General features: G+C 43.1%; 1 protein-coding gene across 1 annotated transcript in view; it reads left to right on the forward strand.

The window, feature by feature from the left end:
* The window catches only part of PSTPIP2 (proline-serine-threonine phosphatase interacting protein 2), a 92,655-nt gene extending 74,925 nt beyond the window's left edge, over nucleotides 1-17,730 (forward strand). The window contains exons 7-15 of the mRNA XM_010842035.1: nucleotides 6,651-6,749; nucleotides 7,261-7,306; nucleotides 8,179-8,258; nucleotides 9,631-9,729; nucleotides 10,659-10,755; nucleotides 10,878-10,956; nucleotides 12,522-12,556; nucleotides 13,608-13,668; nucleotides 16,155-17,730. Coding sequence (XP_010840337.1) covers nucleotides 6,651-6,749; nucleotides 7,261-7,306; nucleotides 8,179-8,258; nucleotides 9,631-9,729; nucleotides 10,659-10,755; nucleotides 10,878-10,956; nucleotides 12,522-12,556; nucleotides 13,608-13,660 — 588 coding nt within the window. The 3' untranslated portion in view covers nucleotides 13,661-13,668; nucleotides 16,155-17,730. The remainder of the gene's footprint in view (nucleotides 1-6,650; nucleotides 6,750-7,260; nucleotides 7,307-8,178; nucleotides 8,259-9,630; nucleotides 9,730-10,658; nucleotides 10,756-10,877; nucleotides 10,957-12,521; nucleotides 12,557-13,607; nucleotides 13,669-16,154) is intronic.
* The last annotated feature ends 3,313 nt before the right edge of the window (nucleotides 17,731-21,043 follow it).

Genomic DNA, 21,043 nt, shown 5'->3' on the forward strand with positions numbered 1-21,043 from the left:
CTCTGTCTACAATGTGAGAGACCTGGGTTCAATCCCTGGGTTGGGAAGATTCCCTGGAGAAGGAAATGGCAACCCACTCCAGTACTCTTGCCTTGAAAATCCCGTAGATGGAGGAGCTTGGTGCAGGCTACTGTCCATGGGGTTGCAAAGAGTCAGGCACGACTGAGCGACTTCACTTCACTTCAACAGACCAGATGTTCCATAAAAGTGAAGTGGATATTTGATCTGGGGGTATGTTTGTAACTTTAGGAGAAGGGTGGTAAGGGTTTGGGTCCAAATGGCCTGAAGGGCTAACTCCCAAAGAAGCAAACATTATCCCTGGAAGCCCAGTTGCCCTTGAAGGGATGCCACCAACAGATGGACTTTTTAGCAGGCACTGTGTGCCTGTCACCTGCCCTAGTGGGTTCACTGAGAGTTGCTGTTGCTGCACATATTGTAGGAAACATGGAAGATGAAGGCCTGAATCTCTAGAGTGATTGGATATTATATAATATTGCCCTCCCAAGGGTCAGTTATTTTCTGGTTGTCCCTCCAGAAGAGTGTAGAGGCAACATTGTGGGCCCACACTGGGCTCAGGAAAAGAGCATGAAACAGGAGGGAGGGGGCAGGGCACAACTGTTGAAAGAACGACATAGCCCAAGGGTACAACATAAACCGATTAAAATCAAATGGGTCCAAGATGGCAGACAAGTCAAATTCTACTAAATTTTGATCCTCAATCTGCAAGCTAAACAACACACCCAGAGGCGCCATGACACGTCCAAGGCACTATCAAAAGACCAAGGAGTGGGTGATTCCCCAATTGTTGAAATGATCCTCCCATTCACTAGCATATGAAATTGCCCAGCAGATAAAAAACTAACCACACCACATTTCATGGCTGCCTCACTCGCCCTCTGTGATGGCCCACTCTTGGAGTGTGCATCTCTCTGAATCTGAACAAATCCACCTCTTACCTATCGCTGTGTCTCTCACTGAATTTTTTTGGCAATGAGACATCAAGAGCCTGAGCTTCATTAGGTCCTAAAACCAGGCACCATGGGTTTTGGCTGGGTTCAAGTCCCAGTTGAATATGACTGAGTGACTAAGCATAGCACAGAGTCCCTGCCACGTGGGTTTGAATCCCAATCTTAGGTATAAACAGTTTCATACACAATTTTCAGAAATGGAAACATGATGACCTGCGCAATACTTTGTAAGCAGTGGCATAGTTGGAGAGAGGAACTGAAGGACAGGAGGAAAAAGCAGTGGGAAAAATGTGCTGAGGAATCCCCTTCATAACCTGCCGGAAAGCCTGCTAAATACCTGACCCGTGCTCACAGTTTTCATTGGTCTGATCTTTGGCACAAAGATGATTAAGGACAGAAGAACCCTCACCCCCTTGGGCAACAGCTACCAGGGCATAGCAGATAGTAGAGCCTTTGTGACATACTGGGGAGGAGTCCCTGCTAGAGCCCCCCAATTGCACCCACTGCTGCTTGCCTATTTGCAGGGGGTTTGAGGAAACAAGAAACGAGAGATTATAAAGGAATTAAGATTTTGTTAGCCATATGTCCTTCCAGCCATAGGGGTGAGTACCTCCTACCTTGACTGGAGGTCTGGAATCTGAGGCTGAGCCATGTGAGCTTTCTGCTGAGTTTGTTTTTTGCTGTCCTGGTTTCCAGCACTCTGGGCTTCTTATCACTTCTGTTGCGCTGGGTTTTCTTCACGTTCAGCTTCCACAGGGGGAGCTTTCACCGAGTTGGGCTTCTGCTGGGCTTGGCCTCCGCCTCACACGTGCTGAGCCGAGGTTGTTTCAGCCACGTTAAATCCAAGAAATGGCACCAGATATGTCGGGGGAGTGTGAAATTTCCTTGGTTCTGTCTTGCCGCAGCAAAGATTTGAAATGGCAGACCAGTGTTACAGCTCAGTTACAGCTCAGAATTTTATTTGGCGAGGAAAGGAAATTACACCCTTGAGACATGAAGGCCGGCCGACCCCAAAGGAGAGGCCTTAATCTGTCTTGGCTTCTTCCTTTCATGTGTTTGTCTCCTCTCCACCTTGAGCCTGCCCTATGCAAATTGGGCTAGCCAAGAAGGGGGCCTATTTCTTTCACCTGAAGTTCTCTCTCCAGTCTGCAGATATTCTTTTGTTCCATTTTTGCAGGCTTTCCCCCTTCCTTTGTCTTTTAGCCACTGCCATTTTGGACTCCTTTTTCCTATACTAACTACCTAACACTTTGATGCAGAGCACCTGAAAAGTGATTGATAGAGAATTATGTCAGTATAATGCAGAAATGGTGTTGGTTGATATATGATTACTCCCAGAATTTTTATGTTTTGAGCAATCTAGGGAAAAGACTTTCTCTCTCATAAAGAGACAGTCTTATTGAAATATAAATTTCCTACTTCTTCTGCCTACATTTACAGCTGTAACATTGTTAAATTTTTGCTTCCTCAAAAATTTAGAAAACACAAGAAGAAAAAGGAAGAGTATTGTGTTTGCCCATTTTTTGCTGAGTGTTTTTTTTTCTTCTAATGTTTCAAGGTTTCTTTTTATAATTTTGTTTTGCTTAGAGAACTTCTTCAGGCATTTTTTTAAGGTAGGTCTGCCAGTGATAACTACTCTTGTTACTGAAAACACCAAGCCCATGTGTCTGACACACACCGAGGGCAAACAATACTAAAACATTGGAGTTTGGAACAAAGGTTTATTGCAGGGCCATGCAAGGAGATGGGTGGCTCATGTCTTAAAACCCCCAAACTCCCTGAAAGCTTTTAGCAAAGCCCTTTTATAGAAAAGGTGAGGGAGGGGTGTGGTTAGTTGTGGCAAACTTCTGGGTGTCAGATCCTTTGTTCTTGAAGTCAGGTCATGGTCAGGTAACAATGTAACTGTAAATTTCTGCCAAACAAATTTTTTTCTCTGTCCTGATAAGAAAGGGCAGGGTCCCAAGGCACAACTTTCAGCCACCAAGGTCCCGGTCCTGGCTAAGAGGAGGCAGATCTCAGTTGGCAGCTCCCTTGGGGCCAGGTTCCCTCACCTTGCCCAGCTATCATCACTGAGGCAGCCAGGTGTCCAAACCAACTGGCTCTCAGGCTCCTCTGGCTGCCCAAGGGGGCAGGGCAGGTCCCACAGACTGTGACGCACACAAACTGCTGCTGATATTAGGTCACAGAGACAAGGATGGGGGAGAGGTTCAACACTGCTTTAAGGCCTGGGCCAAGGCTATTGGGTGGCCTTGGTGAGGACTTTTGGCCCTGCATGACACAGTACCCACCCTGTTTCCTTGGTCCCCCATCACCCACTGGCCCAAGACCAGGGAACAGGCTGGAAGGCCCAGGGGAGAAGGCAAGCATCTACCTCTTACCTCACTCTCCAGCTGATGACCACCACCCTACTGACCACTGGCCGAATCAAGTCCCTAAGGATCTCTCATTGACAGTTGGTTGCTTGTGGGAAGGGCCCACTGTGGTGCTGGCCAATGGCTGAACAGGACCCGTTGCCTAGTAACAGTATGGAGTAATGGTCCACAGTAACCTCTGTGTGCTAAGGGCTGCCCTGCTACACTCTGTTACACTCTTAGCTTTCCTTTAGTGAATTCCCTTCCAGTTCACCAGTTCTTTTTTCTGTCTCTTTCATTCATAAGTCTATCCTTTCAAGTAGTAAATTTTTAAGTTCTAAAGTTTCTATTTGGTTCTTATTTACACCTTCTGTTTCTTCGCTGAGATTTTCTTTTTCTTTGCCAAGACGGTTTTTTCATTTTCCCACTGTTTGCAAATGTTTATTAAACATTTTTATGATGGCTGCCTTAAAATCTTTGTCAGATAATTGTAACATCTCTGTCGTCTTGATGTTGAAATCTCTTGATGGTCTTTTTTCATACAGTTTGAGATCCTCCTGGTTTTTGGTATGATGAGTGATATTCAACTGATATTGGACATTTTAGGTATTCTGTTGCAAGACTCTAAATCTTATTTAAATCTTCAGTTTTAGCTGCCTTACTCTTATGCCACTCTAGCACTGAGGTAAAGTGCCACCACATTAGTGCTATGAGGGGGTAAAATCCAGGTTCCTTTCCTCCATCCCCCAACCTCTACTGACACCACAGGGTCAGTGTTACTACTGGGGAGTGGTTAAAGTTCTACTCTCCACTAGAACGCCTCTGATGCCACTGCAGCAGGGAGGTGGTGCACCTCATTATGCCAGGTGGGGATGGAAAGTCCAGGCTCCTCACAGAGTCTCTGCTGGCTCTGTGTGTGCTGCTTCATTATCTCTGGGTAGGAATGAAAGTCCAAGTCTGGTATTTGTTCTTCTCTGATACCACCTTAGCAGAGGAGTTGGGAACCTCAGCATAGCCTGGTGAGTGTGGAAGTCCCCACTTGGCCTTTGCTGGATGTGTGGTGGGTGGGAGAGGGCACAGTTTCTTCATGTGGTGTGTGGCTGCTGTAGAACTTGGAGGACTCTTCCTGTCCTACTGTGCTGTCCCATGTCTGACCTTTTGGCCGGAGAGAGCAGCTTTCCACTGGGACTATTTTTTGTCTATGCCCGTCAGCATGTCTTGGTTGTCTGCTGCTTTGGCACCCATTCTGTGATATATGAGGCCAAAAGAAAACTCAGGGCACTTGCTTCTGGGTTACTGTCTGAGACCAAGGACATTAGTCAATCTGTCTTCTCTCTACCTTTTAGCAATTTGTGTTTGTTTTATGTAGAATGCTCAGAGGTTTTAGTTATACTTGTGTGGAGGAATAGGGAAGAGTAAATCTGCTCTATCTTCCCTTGAGCCCATATACATTTTTAAAAGACATTTTATTATATGCTTTTAGAGTCATAAATGTGATCATACCCCATCAATTTTATGCAAAGAATCTAAGACTATAAAATCCTCCAAAATGAGAAAAACAAAATGTACTACTGTGTTCAGTACTTATATGAAAACTGTAAATGATTTAATTACCAAAAGATGGAGAAAGATTAAACTGTACAACCTTTAAAGATATGATTATGAGGACTATGTAGCAACAGAGAAAAAAGTCCCTAATATGTCATATTAAAAAATAATACAGAAAAGAGAAAGATGGATCACTGACAGCCTTAAAATTTAATACTTCTTTAGAGCAAAAGAAAAAATATCATATGGTGAGAGATGACATGGGAGAAAAATATTAGTACCACATGGGGCTTCCCAGGTGGCGCTGGTGGTAAAGAACCCTCCAGCCAATGCAGGAGACATAAGAGATGTGGCTTTGATCCCTGGGTTGGGAAGATCCCCTGGAGGAGGGCATGGCAGTCCACTCCAGCATTCTTGCATAGAGAATCCCATGGACAGAGAAGCCTGGCAGGCTACAGTCCATAGTGTCACAAAGAGATGGACATGACTGAAGTGACTTGGCATGCATTAATAACATATAATTTACAGCCAGTTAGTGTTACTAGTATAGACTGAGCTTTTAAAAATCAATTGAAATTATAATGCTCCAAAAAAAAAAAAAGTAAAAGACATGGAGTAGAAAGGATATACCACCTTAGCAATGAGATAAAATGCAAAAGGTTAAAAACATTGTTTTATTTTAGTGTTGGTGAGAGTATGAGGCCACCATACCCTCACATATGTGTTTATAGGAGTATAGATGAGGGCAACCATTTTGGAGGGAAGTATGTATACATTCTTTTATCAAACAATTATGCTTATAGGAATTTGGTCTGTAAATTCACACTACCCACAGTAAAAATTGGAGCGTTTTTATGTAATAAAAATAGGAAATAGGATAAATGTCCACCAGTAGAGAGTAGGTTAAGAAAATTATGGCATATATATATATATATATTATATGTGTGTGTGTTAACCCCAATTGAATTGCAGGGGAAGCTGAGAAATGTAGGAAAGCATGTGAGATATTTGACGAGCACAAACCAGCTCTGAAAAGGTGTCTTCATTCTTAGTCAAGCATTTTTGGGGTGTTTATAATTTTTTATTTATTAGCCAACTGATTCACAGCTTTGCTTTGTTTGAACAAGTTAAGTCTTTGCTTCAAGAGTTGAAACACAATTATTTGATTCAGTAAGTGTACTTTGTGAACTGATTACACACTGCTAATAGTAATGGTAGCACAGGAGAGACCACACTTACTTTTAAACTACCGAAAACAGAATTCTTTACATCAAGAAGGAGCATGACCACCTTGGGCTACAGAAATGATGAGGTCGGTGCCCTCCCCACTGCCCACATGCTGTAACAAGGCACGTGAGAATACTGAAGCATTGTTAGTTAAGTTCTCAGGACCAAATCATTGCATCTCAGTTCTGAGTGTAATGAATAAATGTTGGATTACACGTCCTCTAGTTACATCAGTATTTGATTTTGCCTAATTTATATTCAGTCTTTTGTTTCAGTAAATGTTTAAAGTTCATAGACTTTGTTTTTGCCAAATAGGAGTTGTTAGTTCCTTGATCAGGTTGCCGCTACATACATGATTTGGAAAGGGGATGGAGAAACCTTCCAGAGATAGATTAAAAACAGCAGCTGCTCTGAGCACACACAGTCTAGAGGCGATCACAGCCCTAATCAGCGTGCCCTCTTATTTGCTGGGTGAGGGGAGCGGTTAGGGTGGCTGCTCCTCAGAGTCACAGTCTGCTTATCTGTTTTGATCCTCTTTTGTCTCATAACTACAAAGGCAAAGAAGAACTATGAGCAGAAATGCCGAGACAAAGATGAAGCAGAGCAGGCTGTCCACCGCAGTGCCAACATGGCAAACCCGAAGCAACAAGAAAAGGTACCTGGGAGAGCCAATAGCCTGAAAAATCCAAGATTCACATATGTCAAACTAGAGCCAATTAATAATCTTAACAAACAAACAAAAAATGGACTTGCACTCTAAGCTCCTGGCAATACCCTCCTTCAGGCTATTAGAGTCCTCTGAGCCGGAAAAACCCATGTCCTATTTTGAGGAAGAGCTAGAGAAACCTGGTCATGGGGGAGGGGTTCTGATGTTTTCATCTTTCTTCAAAACTCCATCTCATGTGTTCCTTAGAGCGAGGCTCCCTCCTGCTTGGGTCTTTTATAAATTGAATTTTATGAAATCTGGATAAAGATTGTTAGCAATCAGAAGGTAGGGATATGTTTTAGGAAGATTAAAGAGCAAGTTGAGTGATTAACTTACAAGAGAAACATAAGTATGACTTAGAACTTGTCTCTTCACAGACTTTGCTTTTAAACCTGTTTTGCCTTTAGAAGCCTGGCCCAGCATTCCTGACTTCTTCTTGTTTTTTTTCTGGTCCTCACAGCTTTTTGTGAAACTGGCAACTTCAAAGACTGCAGTAGAAGACTCAGGTGAGGGGTGTGCTCCAATGGATGGGGGAAGACGGTGGTGGGGCTAAATCTGTCTGAGAAAGGTAGTTTTGTATACCTTACAATAGTGAATATATGCCTGTACCATAGGGTTAGCAAGGTATCTGAAGGAAAGAAGGGAGGGACAGAGGGAAGGAAGAGGGGTATATCAGAACCCTGGAAAGTGGGAGAAGCAAAAGAGGCAGCGGTTTCTGGCCCCCGCCTGCTTAGCTCATGCTGCCTGACAGGTGACTGAATGGCATGGGGGCATGGAGGGGTCGGGTCATGTGACAGCTGCTTTGAAATCAGGTACTCACTCTTACTTATTGGGTACAATCATCTTAAAATCCCATTTCATTCCTGATACGTCTTCTCTGCTGTGAAAGAAACAGCCACGTTGTGAGGTCTCGTCATCACTGAAATCTAAGGATTCAAACCAAGAGTTTGCAAGGGCTTCTAATTTCCAGAGTTTCCTGCAAGAGACAAACCTCTTACGACCGTGGTCCCTTAAGTCTCTAAATCCAAAACTGAAGTGACTTCCTAGTTCACTTTTCTGCCTGCCTCATTTAATTTTCCTCAAAATGGAAAGAGGTAGAGGGAAACCCTGGTGAGGTTTTTTTTTTTTTTTTGGTCAGCCTTTAGTTCTCTTTCTTTGGAACACTTCTGGCTGATTGTTTGGTTTTTCTTTAGAAAGAAAGTGATGCCTGCCTTTGCTTATTTTTCACAAAGCTATGATGAGGGTGAGATGTAATTATGGCCTTCCAGCCTCCAGAGTCCCCAGGAGCCCTGTGAGCTCTCGGGAGGGGCCTGGGGGCTGGGTCTGCGAGCCCCGCTCCTCCCAGTTTCCAGACCCAGGCCCCTCCCCTCCATTGCAGACAAGCTGTACATGCTGCAAATCAACACGCTGGACAGGGTCCGGAATGAGTGGCAGAGCGAGCACATCAAGGCCTGCGAGGTATCTGGAAGCGCACGGGCGGGTCTTTCTCCCTCTACTTTTGTAGAATTGCTTGAAGGCAAATTAGAAATGTGGACTTTAAGTAGAGGATGGAAGGACTGGAATGTTTTCTTGCAAACCTTGTCTTTCTGCTTCTTGCCCATCCTGATCCTGCCGTCCCATTCTGTCAATGGCTTGCTCTGTTTGGGTCGCAGTTATGAAGCAGCTGAAATCAATTAACGCTTGCTTTAGTGACGTCCAGGGCTTCCCTTGTGGCTCAGCTGGTGAAGAATCCGCTTGCAATGCGGGAGATGTGGGTTCGATCCATGGGTTGGAAAGATCCCCTGGAGAAGGGAAAGGCTACCCACTCCAGTATTCTGGCCTGGAGCATTCCATGGACTGTATAGTCTATGGGGTCACAAAGAGTCGGACGCGACTGAGCTACTTTCACTTTCTTTGTGACTTCCCACTGAAAGCTTCTCCTTTCTCTGTGACAAGGCAGTGCAGGGAGCAGCAGAGTTGGCTTTAGAGATTTTTATTCTCACACCTTTCATTTCGCCATGGCCCTCCTCATTTTCAACATGTGCCTCACAATGTCCCAGAGAAAGTAGACTCCACCTGGAAACTTCCTCAAGTTTCTGTCACCCTGTCTATACATTTTTCTTACCAGTGGTTCTCAAAGGGAGGTCCTGGGACCTGTACCAACATCCTTGTTAGATGCAGATCTTTTTATTAGACCAATTCCAGGCCCCTGGAACCAGAAACTCTGGGCCCACAATGAGTGGGCTTTCTCGAGTCGAGGTTAACGGGGGCCATTCCCTAGTTTGCGGTGCATGGGCTTCTCTTGTTGCAGAACACAAGCTCTGGAGGGTGTGGGCTCCAGTAGTGGTGGCTTGTGGGCTCCAGAGCTCAAGCTCAGTAGTTGTGGCTGACGGGCTTAGCTGCCCTGTGGCTGGTGGGATCTTTCCAGACCAGGAACTGAATTAGCATTGCAAATTCTGCATTGCAATCTGTCCTTCGATGCAAAGCGGACCCCCAACCACTGGACCATCAGGGAAACCTGAGGGCAAAACTTTGCATTGGAGGCTCTGGCAAGCTACCCACATGCAGATTGTCCATTAGGCAGTGGGAAATGTGAGCCACAATTCAGGTTAGAACAGTGACAGCTGGGTTCACCATCACCTCTTATGTACAAAACTGTATCCAGTCCTATTTGTGTTAGTATGTTATTAAAATCCATTTGCCGGAGTTAAGAGTGTATGAGCTTCCTCAGCAGTGGGTGGGAGTATACTAAATGAGACTATAAGCTTACAGACAATTCAAGGTTGAAATTGTTTCTTACATCATGGGCAGTCTAGACCCTTTCTCTGCATGTATGTACCTGTTTCTACAGGTGTTTGAGGCTCAAGAATGTGAACGAATAAACTTCTTTCGAAATGCACTGTGGTTACATATGAATCAGCTCTCACAACAATGCGTCACAAGTGATGAGGTGAGTCAGAGTTATCCACGGAGGATGCTCTGCATATTAGATTCGTAGAGTGGGAGGAGTCAGAGACAGTTGTTAGCTCATCCCCTGTCATTAGAGGCCCAGGTAGGTACAGTGACTGCATACACAGTGAGTATGGACCCAGAGAAACACCTAACCTGCCTGACTCCTGGCTCACTTTACCATCATGAGTCTCTCACTGAGAAATTCACATTTAGGGTAGGAGAGCAAAGAAAGGACCCAAATGCAGTTTAATTTATGGAAAACAGATGTCACAACATGAATGTGAGTCCCGGGGACTGCTCCAGTCTGGAACGGAGTCACTCCAGGACAGTAAGTACCAGGAACTAGCAGGCTGAGCCACGCCCAGGCTAATGGTCACTCCAGGGCTCAGGGTTTAATGTCAGCAGTGTTAAGGGCCATTAGTGACCCAGGTTTAACTCATGCACAGCAACTGTCCTGGGTTCCCAGGTCTCAGAAGGAGCAGAATCAAATTATCACAACCTTCTTTCCTAAGAAATAGCCACTCTCACTTAGATGGGACATTCAGTTTTGAAAATAACACCCAGAAAACAGGTAGGATTGACTGAAGAACTTTTCTCCAGTTGTCTTTGCATTTGTGTGTAGGATTGGTCATGGGACTTGGTATCTATTCTCTTCATCCCATGCATTTTTTTTTTTTTAAGTCTTTAAGATTACTGTGCTGCTACAAAGATATTATTTTTTGTCATCTTTAAAAAAAATGTAATAGCAGATATACATCAAAGAAATCCCTCTATATGAGTCCAGGACATTGTGGTATCTTTTTTTTTTTTTTTTCTTTTCAAGACAAAATTTGGAAAATAGCCATTCATCACACCTCCCGTTTTAATACTCCATGCCACCATTTTTACGGACGTAGCTCTACCTTGATTTATCTTCTTTTTTGTTAGATGTATGAAAAAGTCCGTAAGAGTTTAGAGATGTGCAGCATCGAGAAGGACATTGAGTACTTTGTGAATCAACGCGGAACTGGACAGACTCCACCAGGTGAATGGAGTGGTGGGCTGGGGGATGTTATTTAGGCAATACTATCAGTCTTTCGTGTCACATGTCATTGAGAATGGAAGTCATCAGCTTCTTTAATGTTTTATGTCTTGATGATTCCCTAGCACCCATCATGTATGAGAATTTCTACTGCCCCCAGAAGAATGCAGCCCCAGGAAAGGCTACAGGGCCTAACTCGGCAAGGTAATATCCAGCTTTCTTTCACATGAAGAAAAGTGCTGTTAGGGACTTCCCTGGTGGTCCGGTGGTTAAGACTCCACACTTCCACTGCAGGGAGTTCAGGCTGCAGTGAGGCCAGAAAAAGAAGAGTACTTTTAATGAGCATTTGTACTTTTAGTGTTTCAGTTCTAATACAAACATGTTAGAATCGGAATGTGTCACCACTGCATTTGTTTAGAGAGGTTTCTGGACTTTTGGAAATAGCGTTTTTAGGACAAATGTTAAATGGATTGTACTGGTCATAGTTTAAGGAGAATTGTGTCATGCTTGAGTGTGATTATTATTACTTATGCACGAATCCTGTACTTTTCTATTAATAATATTTATTGATTTTTACTTATTTATTATTTATTTGGTTGTACTGGGTCTTACTTGCGGCACACAGGATCTTTAGTTGCAGCATCTAGTTCCCTGACCAGGGATTGAACCCACACTCCCTGCATTGGGAACTCGGAATCTTAGCCGTTGGACCACTTGGGGAGTCCCAATCCTAGACCTTTCTTGTAGAAAGCAAGAGTTGGCAAACTCTGGCTCCCTGTGAATCAAATCCAGCCTACCTGTTTTGGTAGGGCCTACAAGTTAAGAACAGTTTTCATGTTTTTAAATGGTTGAGAAAAATTTAAAGGAAACTATTTTGTGCCATGTGAAAATTACATGAAACATGAACATCAGTGTTCATATGGAGAGTTTTGCTGTACTTATTGGTTTCCTTTCTGTCTATGGCTGCTTTCATGCTGGAGATGAGTAGCACTGAGATAGAAACGTCATGTGGCCAGCAAAGCCTAAATCATTGACTATCTGGACCTTTAGAGAAAAAACTTGCTGCCCCTGATATAAAGGATTGTGAGGGAAAAGAAGCTTCTGTTTTACATACAGTCACCCTGAAATCTAAGCCGTTGAATTTTCAGTCCAAATTTTAAAAAGATAGGGGAGTGTTTGAGTAGGAAGGAAGCCAAGCGCAGGACTTCCCTGGTGGTCCAATGGTTAAGAATCCACCTTCCAGTCCAAGGGATGGGGGTTTTAGCCCTGATTGGGTAACTAAGATCCCACATGCCATGGGGCAACTAAGTCTGTGTGCCACGACTAGAGAAGCCTGTGTGCTGCAACAAAGACCCAGCACACCCAAACACATAAATAATAATAAATGTTTATGAGAGGGAATGCTAAGTGCTGCTCAAAGCTCTTACTAGGAATTGTTTCCTTTAACTCTCAAGGCAAAGTAGGAGCTGTTTGACTTCCTGTTTTGCACGTGAAGACTGTCCAAGGTGATCAGGAACTCTGGCCCACACAGTAGATTTCTGGGCTGTGGAGCAGAGCTCTGGGCATCCTGCTCCCTAGCATAGGGTAGTATTTGTAGCCTAGATCCAGGAGGTCAGTGCTGCAGAGCTTTGGTTTCATCTGAAGTCTTCTTAACCCTCTAGAGCAGAAACCCAGTCTGACTAGCATACAGTATGTTTGTAGAGTGAAGTAGAAAATTGGAAAAAACAGCAAGAACTTATCTGAAAGATTTTGGTTTCCATTTCTTACAGGAGAGGACCTCTACCAAATCCTAAAAGCTTACCAGGTATGCTACCAAGAAAGATCATTTGAAATCTTAGGTCAGGTTTTATTTAAGGTTGAGTAGCTAGAATTTTGAAATAAAAGGAGAGAAGGGAATAAATAGAATAAAATTTCCAAGAGAATGAACTTATTATTAGAAACTATAATACTCTTTGTCATAGTGGAATTTGGTAATTTGTGTTCTGTTTTATAGCTTATCCAAGAGAATTCAGTTACTCAAGTAACTTATACTCAAGTAACTTACACTCAAACTTATAAGGGATTTTTACTAAGAGACTAATTCAACTTAGGCCATGAAAATGACAAAACTGAGATATAGTTTCCTTTGGATGACACTGAAATATAATTTATAGAAGATGTCTAGAAACATATAACCTAATATATTTTGTGCACCGCCCACAATTGGATCTTTCCAGAATCACTCTGGTGTCTTTTTCTTTCTGAACTCCTATAATAACTCTAGGGGAACGAAATATTTAGTGCTTTTTGTTAGTCTGTATTCCCTGGGTAATTATAAGATCCTTGAAGGCAGACATTTTGTTTTCTCCTGAATCAATCACGAAATGTAACACAATACTGGGCACGTAGCCGGTTCTGAGCAAATACCTATTATTTGAATAAAAGATATACCTACCTATGTTCAAGGGAAGAGGGAGGAGACATCTTAGATTGCATTTAGCATCTTAGCAAAAATTTAGTGGCTGAAATTACATCTTGGAACTCTGTAAGAATGTAAGTTAATTTATTTCTCATAACCTTTTAAATACCACTTGATAATATGGGACTTACTTTTGTCCATTTCTGAAGATGATTTTACTGTGGGGAATGATAGCTGGGCACGGATGAAAAAGGGCAAATAAATTATAATAGAAATTTCCAGTATGTTTTCTGGCTTGTAGTTATGACTATTATTTGTAGGTTTTGTTGCCAAATGTTTTCTTCTTACAGAATAGCAGTCACTAGACTCAGAGTGGAATGGTTTGATTTGAAAAGGGCTAAGATCTTATCATGAAGAAATGTTAACTTAGTGTTGCTCTTTGTTATGCCCTTTGCAGATGACCCTGATTACTCTTTACTTGATAATAACTACAGTTTGGTCTATCAGTAACATCAGTGGTAAGAACCTTTCATCTTCACAGAATCAAGTTGCATTTAGACTAGTGACTGTAGTTTTGAAGTCTTTGAAGCTTCCCTACAATATGACTGCAAACGCCTTGCATCAGGTCTTACACTGGTGGGCATGGTGCACTTGCAGAATGGCCTCTCTGGTTCCCACAGCTGAGAGGGTACCAAGACCATTCCATACCTACTTGAATGAGGACATTCCCCCTTTATTCTTGGACTCTTTATTTGCTCTTGTTAATCTCTTTTGTGGCTATTGCACACCTATACTTAAGGCACTGCTACAAACAAATTTGAGCTTCCCAGGTGACTCAGTGGTAAAGAATCCACCTGCCAATACAGGAGACACGGGTTCAATGCCTGGGTGGGGAAGAGTCCCTAGAGAAGGGAATGGCAACCCACTCCAGTATTCTTGCCTGGGAAATCCCATGGGCAAGAGCATCATCACGCACCAGGTGATTAGTACTCTGACCTCGTTAGTAAAGCACAACGGCTCCTGGAGCAGAACTGCTAAGCCCACAGTGGCTGCAAAGGTGATTCTTCCTGTATGGCACTCAGGTGCTGGCACTGGCACTCAACATGCCCCAAGTCAATATCAACCAGAAGGAATGTCTCTGAAGACAAAACAACATTACCAAATGAAATTCCTCGTGAGCTGTAATTCTTTTAACCCAAATGGGCATATACATGTATATATGAGCAAAGAAAACCTCTGAAAGGATATCTTCCTAAACAGATGGTAGGTTTTCTTTTCATCTATCCATGTGTGTAATTAGTCTACAGTGCTAATTTATTGTTTCTTTCATTAAAAACTCTTTTAAAGAGTTGATCTTCTTGCATGTTACTGATCTTAGTGTCTTCCTGGGAGTGACAGGAGGGGTGGGTAGGATTCAGAGAGTCACAGTAGAACTGGGAAAGTCTCTCTCCCACGCTTCTCGGTTTGTTGTTGGTGAAATTCACTGTCTCTTATGAAACAAAATTGATTAGACAGAAATATTCAGCTAGTATATTATTTATGTTTACATGTAAGTCTTTAAATTGCTTAAGAAGTACGCTGCTGCTAAGTCGCTTCAGTCATGTCCGACTCTGTGCGACCCCCATAGACAGCAGCCCACTAGGCTTCTCTGTCCCTGGGATTCTCCAGGCAAGAATACTGGAGTGGGTTGCCATTTCCTGCTCCAATCCATGAAAGTGAAAAGTGAAAGTGAAGTCGCTCAGTCGTGCCCGACTCTTAGCGACCCCATGGACTTCAGCCTACCAGGCTCCTCCATCCATGGGATTTTCCAAGCAAGAGTACTGGAGTGGGGTGCCATTGCCTTCTCCTTAAGAAGTATGTGTAGTATTTAAAGACCTTTGCTGTGAAAGATAGTGAATATTGAAGACATAAAAATCCTCATCCTCTGACTGTATATAATTTTCTGACCTACCAATTGTAGTCAGCCAGTTATCACTTTTTCATTTCATAAACCCCTCTTCCTCGTGGAAAGAGGCCCAGTGCATTTTAAAAGTAGAGTAGGAACATGGGAAATCAATGACTTGGCGTTCAAAGATGGACCCTGCTCTCTAGAGTACCAGCCAGTAATGACTATAGGGCAGGGCACTGGCAACACCACAAATTTCTTTTTTATTTTTTACCTCCCTTTCTTCCCTCCCTCTCTTCCTTTTTCTCTCATTCCTTCCTGGCCCTCCCTCTGCTCTCTTTTCTTTCCCTCCCTCCCCTGTCTTTATTTTCCTTCCTTCCTTCTTTGCTTTCTCTTTTCTGCTTTCTTTCTTTCCTTCACCTTTTTGGATAAAGCATACATTCTACCTGCTTAATAACAGCATTTGACCCAACAACTCTAGTTCCTCAGAGCCCAAGAATTTGCCGTTTGAATGCAAGATGTCCACACCAACACGTTTACTCAAGTTAGGTCATTTTACTGGGCCTCATTAGTGTCTGCATCAGCTCAAGGAATAGGAATCCACATGTGTAATTGACCGAATTTAAGAGAATTTGAGAGAGTCTACCTTTATTAATAACTTAGTTAAATGACTTACCACAACATTTAAATAGTTTGAATAAAACTTTGGAAATGACATTTAAATAGGAAGGTTTAAGGATTTGCATTTGTTCTGCAATTGTTGATTTTAGCTGCTATTCCTGTTTTTAATCCTAACATGTTTAGGTAAAAACAGATTATAACCTTTGAATTAAAAATATATATATATCAAAAATATATAATTTTATGGGGACTTCCTTGGTGATCCGGTGGTTAAGACTCACTGCAGGGGAGCATGGGCTTGATCCCTGCTTAGTGAACTAAGATCCTACATGCTGCTTGGCCAAAAAAATTCCATTTTCCACCACTTGAAAACTCATCTCTCACTATTTATTCTCCTTGACCAAGCACATTGTTCTCATTGAATAAAATCACAATGTAGGAGCAGGGTGCTGATGTGAATAGTTGATTCAAATGAAATGTCTTTGTTATTTCTTTCAGAAAACAAAGCTTTTTCTGGCTGGCATTTCTAAGGCATGGAAAGAAGCACTTAAAGCAGCAGAATCTGTAGAAATTATGTCAATCGTGAAGACTTTGAAGTGAACCCTTGCTATGATTTTTTAATATTTTTAAGTTTATGGCAGTCATTTAGTTCAACTTAATCTAGTAGAGTTCTGCAGTTTTTAAAAGTTTGTAAATTGCCCAAGACTGAAGAATTATCCTTTCCTAATCAAGTTACTAAAATTGTATGTTTTCTACTTGATTCAGGAAAGTCTTTGGATTTAAAACTTTGACTTGCGGTTTGGGGCAGGGAAGGGTGAAGAGGAGTCTGAGCCAGCAACCCGCTCAAGAAGCTCCTTTGCCTTTGAGGGCAGTGTGACTATGGAATTTCCATGGTGACACATAACTCTCAGTGGTGCAACATTCAAAATCACCTTCCTTTTTGGCTGGAAGATTTAAAGGCCATCTCATAGCACTTTCTCATTTTGCAGATGAGGAAATGGGGCCCAGAAGTGTGAAATCAATCTCCCTACAGTTAGGGACAGACACAGAAGTAGAGGGCAAGCTCATCTCACGTTATCGTCCTTCTAATGCTTCCTGAGGCTGTGATGCTCGTGTTGAAATTTGAGACACCAAAGTTTTTGCTGCATCTTTTCAGCTGAAGAGATTACCAGGGTTTGAATGTCAGGTTTATTTTTATATGGCTCACTATGTGTACTGAACTACAGAGCACCGTATTTAATCTAAGAAGCCATTCATTGTAAAACATCCCATTATTTATATGCCACTAAGAAAGTCAGTAGAGGAACTGATGCTTGTGACAATGGCTAAGCCCACTGGAATTTGAGTTTCTAAAGTGTAGGGGACAATACATCCTAGAATCAATGAAATATGGTATGTTGACTCTATCCCAGAAGAGAGTTTTAGACTTACAAAACCGGTACTCAATCTTAAGTCTTCACAGAGAAGCTTTTCCTTGTTAGATCCTGGAATTTTTAAAGTGTCAATCTTACCCTCTCACAAGTATCTGAGTCTTTTTTGGTCATCCACACACAGCCCAGAGATTGTGTACCTTGGTCTAATATTCACACTGAGTAAACTGCATTTTAGTTAATGACAAGTTAAAATCACACTGGCATGGTTGTAACATTGTGGTACCACAAAGAGCAAACACTTTCCTTTTCTGCTCTGAGCATAGCTTTCCCAGAAGCATGGACAAAGTGATTGAAGGAAGGCTGATAATTTCCCCTTTTTGCATAAGGTGCTGCTGGAAGAAGCAGCTTCTTGTCATGGCCGGACGCTTGCATCAGCTGGATATCCTTTTGAGAAACTGAAGTTTGCAAAGGGCCACTGACTTCCCCAAACTGAACAGGCTCAGGAAATTTTCCTTTGAACTCAGAACATTCTGTTTTTAAGTATTTTATTTATTATTAGCAGGTCCTCAGGGATTTCAGTTTTCTCTCTATTGGTCAGTGTAACTGATGTAAAAAGTTTTAAGAATTGAAAATATTTTTATTTTATTGCTCTGCCAGTTTGATATGAAGTGAAATAAAGATTCTTGGTGGTTTGGTGTTTATTTTGCATTTTCATGTTCATTGTACCTCTCTTCCAAACTCTGTTTCACTCCTTGTCACAGTTGCTACTATTAGATCATGGAAGGACAAACTTCTAGTCAGGGAAGCCAGACAGAGACTGGCACCATGCCACTTCCTACTAACCCTTCAGGAGACAGATGTAGGATCCCTTTCTTGGGGAGGTAGCTTCCCTGCCTCTGGGCTTGGCGGACTTCCACTGGTGTCTCCTTCCCCACTTTTACATTTTCCTGTTATTACAGAATTCCCTCTTAAAATTAATTGTTCAAAGTCTGGCTTCCCTCCTAGACTGTAGTATCCATGGCAGCAGGGTCCCTCATCGTTTTTCTTGCTTATATCCCCAGCACCTGACACATGGTGGTAAATATGTAAGAATTAGTGGCCTAGAAGAAGCTAACGTAGCTAGAGCAATGATCAGGTGACAGAGGAGTGTCAAGGAAGCCAGTTAAATAAGTTCACATGATAAATTAGTAGGTATGGGCTATTCTGCAGACTGTCAGCACCTTAATTTGGGTTTTACCAGAAGCAGACCCTGGGATAAGGATTTGAGTGCAGGTACTTTTCAGGGGGTGATCCCAGAAAGAAGTGGGGATAGAAGTGGGGAAGTAAAATAGGAAAGAAAAGGAAACCCTGTGAGCCATGTGCTTCAGCTGCCAGGACCCTTGAGTGACTGTGGGGTCTGCACATCAGAGAGCTCACCTGAGGGGAGAGAGCTGGGGTAGTCACTCACCAACTCCCACCCATCACAGGTAGAGCGCTGCTCCTGGGAGGCATCATTCCCTGGCATTTCTGGCCTGCTGTGAACACTGGCAGAGTGGCTTCCAGCTGCTGGAGAGTCCTCGTGTGCCTCCTGCAGTTGGAAGTTGGGCTGGTGTGTGAGGGAGTGATAGATGCTGAGAGGATGTTGCCAGAGCACTGGCAGTGCTGACCCCTGCATGGCTCAGGTCCACCTGTGTCCCGCATGCCTCCTGTCACCACTTCAAGTCTCAGCTTCCAAAAGACACACAGACACACACACACACCAGGAAGTTTAGTACAACGAGCTTTAGTACCTGCTGCTACAGATGGTCCTGAGTCCATAATTGACATTAATCATCATCTTCCTCTACCACACTGTTAGGAATTCTGTCCCCCCAAATTCATATGTTCAAGTCTGAACCCTCGATACCTGTGTGAACATTTTGGAGATAGGGCCTTTAAAGAGGTGATTAAGTTGAAGTAAGGCCTTTGGAGTGGGGCCCCGATCCAGTCCTTATAGGAAGAAGAAGAGACATTAGGGGTGAGTTTGCACAAAGGGATGAGTGTGTGAAGAGGTAGCAAGAGGGCGGCTGTCCGTGAGCTGAAGAGAGAGCCTCAGAGGAAACCAATTCTGCTGGCAACTTCATTCTGGACTTCCAGCCTATAGAACTGTGGGAAAATTAATTTCTATTGTTTAAGCCACTCAGTCTCTGGTATTTTGCTATGGCAGCACCATCAAACGAATGCACACATAGAGTTCCCTTCACAGTTGTCTGGTCTTCTGCTTGTCCACATTGCTTGACTGGTGGGGTAACGTAGACCCTCAACCCTAAGGGGTCTTAGCCCCTGGTTAAGACTCTTGTCAGACTCTGTTGGATGAAATTGGAAGTTTAGGTTTATCAGGCTTGGCAACATCAAGAGGCAACTCAGTGAAACACCCGAATTTCAGATACATTCCTCCTTGCCCACCTTTCCTTGTGGCAATCACCTTCTCCTGCTGAGTTACTCCTTTCTCTGCTTCCTGGTCTACCCCAGGACCCCAAATGACCAGGTATCAGTGGTAGTTTAGTGGAACTCTTTTATGTCTCTTGATAGAATCCCCGGCCAACCACCTAGAGCCAGGTACTCTAATCCACAGAGCCTAATGTCAAAGGGATGGGAACAAACGTTCCCCAGGTGGACCAGTGTAAGCTATGGTGACAGAGGTCAACCTACCTCTCAGTTCCCAGGCCTGTGTTTTCTACCTATTGGAGTCAAAACATGCAGTACCATATTGTGACCATATATGAAATGGCAACCCACTCCAGTGTTCTTGCCTGGAGAATCCCATCTATGGGGTTGCACAGAGTTGGACACGACTGAAGCGACTTAGCGGCAGCAGCAGCAGCATGCACCATATAAGACCATATCTCACAAAAGAAATAAGAGCAAAAATAAGCAAAAGGGATTTAATTACATTTAGGAGCTTCTCACAGCCCAGGAAACCATAAACAAGATGAAAAGACAACTTATAGACTGGGAGAAAATATTTGCAAATGATGCAACTGACAAGAGCTCAACTTTCAAAATACGCAAATAGATCCTACAATTCAATAGCAACAACAACAACAACAAAAACAACCCAATAAAAAAATGGGTGCAAGACCTAAATAAACATTTCTACTGAAGAAGACATGTAGATGGCCAATAGGCACGTGAAATGATGCGCACCATCACTAATTATTAGAGAAGTGCAAATGAAAACAACAATGAAGCACCACATCACACCAGTTAGAATGGCCATCATTAAAAGGTCTATAAATAATCATGCTGTAGAGGGTGTGGAGAAAAGGGAGTCTTCCTATGCTGTTGGTGGGAATATAAGCTGGTGCAGTCACTATGGAAAATAATATAGTGGTGGTTTAGTTGTTAATTCATGTCTGACTCTTGTGACCCCATGGACTGTAGCCGGTCAGGCTCCTCTGTCCATGGGATTCTCTAGGCAGGAATACTGGAGTGGGTTGCCATTTCCTTCTCTACTAAACGGGGTTTAATGGCATCGACCTCACTGGGCTGTGAAGGGGCTCAAGAGAGACAAAGACACTTAAAGTTCTCGACACAAGGCTTGGTACCCAGGAAGTTTTCCACACACAGTAGGTTCACTGTGAATAATGATCAGGAACACTCCTAGGGGCCTGCAGGGTTCCCTGAGGGGAAGGAGCAGAGTGCCCACCTCCCCAGTCTGACAGAGGGCTGGAAAACACTGATGCACAGGCTCTCCTTGAGGAAAACAGTATGAAGCTTCCTCAAAAGACTAAAAATATAGTTGCCATATGATCAAGGAATCCCACCCTGGGCATATACTGAGACAAAAGTATAACTTGAAAAAATACGAGGGAAGGCGCCAAGATGGCGGAGGAGTAGGACGGGGAAAACACTTTCTCCCCCACAAATTCATCAAAAGAGCATTTAAACGTCGAGTAAATTCCACAAAACAACTTCTGAATGCTGGCAGAGGACATCAGGCACCCAGAAAAGCAACCCAACTCCTTGAAAGGAGGTAGGAAAAAATATTAAAGA

This window comes from Bison bison, unplaced genomic scaffold (assembly GCF_000754665.1).
Source record: "Bison bison bison isolate TAMUID 2011002044 unplaced genomic scaffold, Bison_UMD1.0 scf7180017864170, whole genome shotgun sequence".
Lineage (NCBI taxonomy): Eukaryota > Metazoa > Chordata > Mammalia > Artiodactyla > Bovidae > Bison > Bison bison.